This window comes from Etheostoma spectabile, chromosome 24, assembly GCF_008692095.1.
Source record: "Etheostoma spectabile isolate EspeVRDwgs_2016 chromosome 24, UIUC_Espe_1.0, whole genome shotgun sequence".
Lineage (NCBI taxonomy): Eukaryota > Metazoa > Chordata > Actinopteri > Perciformes > Percidae > Etheostoma > Etheostoma spectabile.
In genome coordinates, this window is record NC_045756.1 from 9,322,154 (window position 1) to 9,327,568 (window position 5,415).

At 45.1% G+C, this 5,415-nt stretch overlaps 1 protein-coding gene across 1 annotated transcript in view; it reads right to left on the reverse strand.

The window, feature by feature from the left end:
* aox6 (aldehyde oxidase 6) overlaps window positions 1–5,415 on the reverse strand; it is a gene marked incomplete in the record, with an annotated part of 18,571 nt that overhangs the window by 3,554 nt on the left and 9,602 nt on the right. Inside the window, 10 exon segments of the mRNA XM_032506482.1 lie at window positions 175–402; window positions 512–703; window positions 1,072–1,158; window positions 1,243–1,330; window positions 2,887–3,020; window positions 3,381–3,505; window positions 3,683–3,779; window positions 4,104–4,226; window positions 4,339–4,465; window positions 4,635–4,804. Of these exon segments, the coding sequence (XP_032362373.1) occupies window positions 175–402; window positions 512–703; window positions 1,072–1,158; window positions 1,243–1,330; window positions 2,887–3,020; window positions 3,381–3,505; window positions 3,683–3,779; window positions 4,104–4,226; window positions 4,339–4,465; window positions 4,635–4,804 (1,371 nt within the window).

Genomic DNA, 5,415 nt, shown 5'->3' on the forward strand with positions numbered 1-5,415 from the left:
ACACACACACACACACACACACACACACACACACACACACACACACACAAAGTAGAGGGATGTGCAAAAAGTTTAAGAGTGAAAAAGGATATTTAGAATGTGCTAATATGGAAACAACCCGAAAACTAGTCTCAGTGCGAGAGTGAAGGAGTGGGGGACCTGAACCCCACAGACCTGGTTTAAGAAGCTCTCTGCGAATGCGATCCCGTATTTGATGGGTACGATGGCCGTCCCTCTCTTCTTCCAGCGGTTGTCCTGGTTAAACCGCTCGACGGCTCGGCGGCGCGCGGCGTAGTCGCTCTTTTCCTTACACTCGTCCCAGCAGCGCCGCAGGTTCTCCGGGCTGAACTCCAACCCGTAGTGGGTGACGGACGGACCCTGGTACATGTTGATCTCCCGGATCTGAAATAACCGCCAAAAAGATGACGGAAAAAGTCAAGAAAAAAGTCTAAAACACTGAAAGTGTAAAAAAAGAAAGAATCTGTGTAGCGGACGGCGGGGAAAATTCCACCTGGTCTGCGGGGCGTCCCAGCACCATGGCAACGTCATTGAGCATGTTCTCCACGACCATGATGCTCTGGGGCACGCCGAACCCCCTGAAGGCGGTGTTGGAGGGCAGGTTGGTCCGGCAGGCGGCGCCGCGGCCTCGCAGGTTGGGGATGTTGTAGGCGTTGTCGATGTGGAGCAGAATCTTCTCCACCACCTGCAAGAAGAAGGAAACTCATTACATCACTGATGGGAACAATTATCTCTTAAACTGGTCCAGTACTGAGAAAGAACAATGTGACCGCCATAGTCAGTTAGTGTCCGTGTCTGACAACATTATGGGATGGATCCCTACAGAGAGGAAAAACCTCTTTGTTTAACCAGCTCTATTGCTATACCAACCAGACTCCATTTAAAAAAAAACTACTTTTAGCGTGTATGGAGCCAGCATATTTTCCCATGTAAATCTATACATACATACATATACATGGACATAAATTGAAGCTGTGCATAACTTACATTTCAGCTTGTTTTGCATGGTTAATCATTGACATCCCTACTTGATTTTAAAGCGCTTTGACCCACCAGAGGAGATTCATCCACAGTGTTGCCAGCGTTGGTGTAGTACTGCACGTCTGCAGCCATGATCCTTCCATCATTCATGAAACCCACCTGGAACAAGCAAACATCAGGTAGCTGAACATCTTCGCTGACAAACAACATCTGGATGAAATGAAAGCCAGAGTGTGTGTATACTTTGTATTTTCCCAGGACGGGGTGACGGGCGCCGCTGATTAACATGTCCTCTCCTCGCTCCAAGACACAGCGGACCGCACGATTGGTCCTAAACACAAGATTCAAAACAACTTCACATCACTTTTTTATTGTTAAAAGAAAGTTCTGATCCAGTGTGTTGTTGCTGAGTCATTAAAGGGTAACTTTGGTTTTTTCAACCTAAGGTTGTTGTTTGAAGTGACTGATGGGAACAACAATTGCGCACCTTCAACTTACGTCCACTAAAACCTCTGTTTTGCCGCTGACAGGCTCAGATTAATATTCTCAGTGTGTGACAACATTATGGTAAGGAGTTCTAATGAGGTCGCCCTTTTTGTTAAAGAGTAAGATCTTATTTTTAAACATAAACAGCCAGGAAAATGCTACACTTCATTCAAAGTCGTCACAACTGGTTGAAATAAACACAGTTTACAGACATACATTAAGAGATATGCTGGCTCTATACAAACTAAAAGTAGTGGTTATTTACATGGAGTCTGGTGGGTTTGGTGATGTTGGGGCTGTTTCATCCTGTCCTGTAGGGTAACATTACAGCTTGTTTCTACCTGATGCTGAACATCTGTCCTGTAGGGTAACATTACAGCTTGTTTCTACCTGATTGCGAACATCTGGTCCTGTAGGGTAACATTACGCTGTTTTCTACCTGATGATGAACATCTGTCCCTGTAGGGTACATTACAGCTTGTTTCTCCCTGATGATGACCATCTGTCCTGTAGGGTACATTACAGCTTTGTTCTACCTGATGATGAACATCTGTCCTGTAGGGTCATTACCAGCTTGTTTCTACCTGATATGAAACACTGTCCTGTAGGGTAACATTACAGCTTGTTCTCCCGATGATACACTGTCCTGTAGGGAACATTACAGCTGTTTTTCACCTGATGCGAACATCGTCCTGTAGGTACTACGCTTGTTTCTACCTGATGCTGAACATCTGTCCTGTAGGGTAACATTCCAGCTTGTTTTCCCTGATGATGAACATCTGTCCTGGAGGTACCATTACAGCTTGTTTTTTACCTGATCTGAACATCTGTCCTGTAGGGTAACATTACAGCTGTTGTTTCTACCTGATGATGAAAACTGTCCTGTAGGGTACATTACCTTGTTTCTCCTGATGCTGAACATCTGTCCTGTAGGGTAACATTACAGCTTGTTTCTAACCGTGATGATGACATCTGTCCTGTAGGTACATTCAGCTTGTTTCACCTGATGATGAACATCTGTCCTGTGGGTAACATTGACTTGTTTTTCACCTGATGCTGAACATCTGTCCTTGTAGGGTAACATTACAGCTTGTTTCTACCTGATGACTGAACATCTGTCCTGTAGGTTAACATTACAGCTTGTTTCTACCTGATGAACATCTGTCCTGTAGGGTAACATTACAGCTTGTTTCTCCCTGATGCTGAACATCTGTCTTGTAGGGTAACATTCACAGACTTTTTCTACCTGATGATGAACATCTGTCCTGTAGGGTTACATTCCAGCTTGTTTCTACCTGATGATGAACATCTGTCCTGTAGGGTTACATTCCAGCTTGTTTCTACCTGACGATGAAAAAGCCAAAGTTACCCTTTAAGCAAATCCAGTCCATTGTGACTTACTTCCACGCAGCCACAGCGGTAATGCAAGCCAGCGTCGCCGTTTTAATGAGTTTCCCGCCAAAAGCTCCGCCTATTCTTTTGACGTGACAGGTGACTCTGTTGGACGGAACGCCCAACGCCTCCGCGATTGCATCCTGCGGTTTAAACAATCATGTTTGTCTCACATTCTGATACTTCAACAGTTTTACTACACGCTGAATTATCTTTAAACTGACAAACATGGTGTAAATCCATGGCTTAATTCAAACAAGATCAACTTTATTAGTCTCTCCCCGTTTACTACCGCACACTTTTACTGAAGTAAAGTCCCATGGCTGCGGACACATCAACAAGACTACATCTGCGTCTACCATCATGCTTTGTGTTCACCGACAGGACTACATCTGCGTCTCCCATCATGCTTTGTGTTTCTGTGACAGAAACATTGACAGGACTACATCCGCGTCTCCCATCAAGCTTCATGAGTTGATATTACCGTCAGAGTATCTGAGTACCTGAGTTCCCGTCGGCCACTGGGTGGAGACGTAAGCGTTGAACTCCGTCTCCTCGCCAACAGGAACTACCAGCATGCTCTGGGTCTCCATGTAGAAATGCTCCTGACCGCCCATCCGAAACTCTCCTGTGGAAACAATCACAGGACGCTTTGGGACAAATGGGACGGATCCAAAAGCCTGGTTCTGGTTCACATACGACGTTATATGCTATTCTTATTATTCTTATTATTATTGGTTCTGTTTCTTGTAGTGGTTTACGGAATTAAATAAAAGCTGTGACGTGTTTTTTCTCCAGACTCTACCTTCATGAACGTGATCCACAGTTTGAAAGGCTTGGGCCACATTTCCTCTCTCAATCACCCTCCGAGGCTCGAAGAAGGACGACTTCTCGCTGGCTTCCTGTCACAGGGAGACACACGATAACCAGCTGGACTGTGGACATCCACAGAAAAATAGTGCCGTTTGTTGGATCTGCTGCGCTGACTGTAAAGGGCCGTCCACACCAACAACTAGAACCAGAACTAGAACAAGTTCTGCAAACAGCAATGTTACACTGATAATAGTACATCCCAGCAGATGTCGCAGGATTAAAGGATTTTTAATGTTTTCCCCAAAGTTTTTTTTGCCTTTGCATATATGTCCCAGGATCTCATTAGATAGGCTGAACCCAGAGTTATAGTTGTGGTTCTGGGTGTGTAACGGCCTTTAGAAGACTCCACAGACCTCTACGGTGAACAGCGGCTCCGGCAGGTCTTCGTAGCCAATCTTCACGGCGGCTGCTCCTCGTCTGGCGTGCGCCCTCGTGTCAGCGACCACCGCACATACCATCTGGCCGACGCACGACACCTGCAGGGATGTACCGTAGATCCTAAACGAGACGTAGCTTCCTTCCATGTAAGTAAAATGTATTTACAAGAAGCCCTAAAACAAGCTAAACATGCACACACTCCCGCTGTACCTCGGTCTCGGCGAACAGCGCCTCTTCATAACCGAACATTTTGCGACTTTTCTGCCCGGGAACATCTTTGGCCGTGATGACGTCGACAACCCCGGGAAGCCGCAGAGTCTCGCTCACATCCAGCCCTCTGTGGGATTACACTAACATTTAGTCAAACCAGCTGCAAAAACAGCACTGGAATGGGACTGAGTACATTTACTCCAGTACTCTACTTAAGTATATGTGTCTCTATGGATTTTGAGTTTAGTATTTTTACAGTGTGATGTTAGTTCTTGTAGAATACTTTTCCTCCTTACGTGATGTTGGCGTGCGCCCGAGAGCTGGTAACCACAGCCAGGAAGAGCTCTCCGTCTGTCCGGGGGATGTCGTCACAGTACACGGCCTCCCCTGTGGCCTGGCTGATGGCAGAGCGATGCATGATGGGACGCCCCACCGGGTCCTGGTCCTTCTGGTCCTTTGGTACATACTGAAGAGGCAGAAGAGGTTTATTTACTGGAAATAAACTTGTGTCTTTAGAGTGTACCTTTGGTTTGGTTTGGTTTTTAACCCTATTTAAAATGTGTCCAGTAATGAGCGACAACGCTGTAACCAGCAGCCACAGACCGATCTACAATGTTGTCCACTCAAAGTTGTGTTGTTGCTGCTGACAGACTCAGATTATTATTCTAAGTATCTGACAACATTATGGGATGGATCCCTACAGAGATAGACCTTAAAATTCTTTCTGTTTTTCCAAAAACAGCTCTGAGGTTGCAATCGCTAAACTCACCAGACTCCATTTAAAAAAGCAATACTTGTACTTGTAGTACAGGGCCAACATCACATGTAAATCTGTACATTATTTGTTTATTTCAACCAAACCAGAGTTGTGATTGTTGGAAAAGTGGAACGACAACCCAAACAGCTTTTGATAGTTTTATTTTGTTTCTGTCAACTTTGGATGGAATGTATTTAAGATGCTAAAATTACTGTTTATTTACATGGAGTCTGGTGGGTTTAGCAATCAGAATTAAGCGAATTTTTTTATCTTAAGAAAGAGGATCTCACTCTTTAACTAAAAGGTCTATCTCTGTAGGG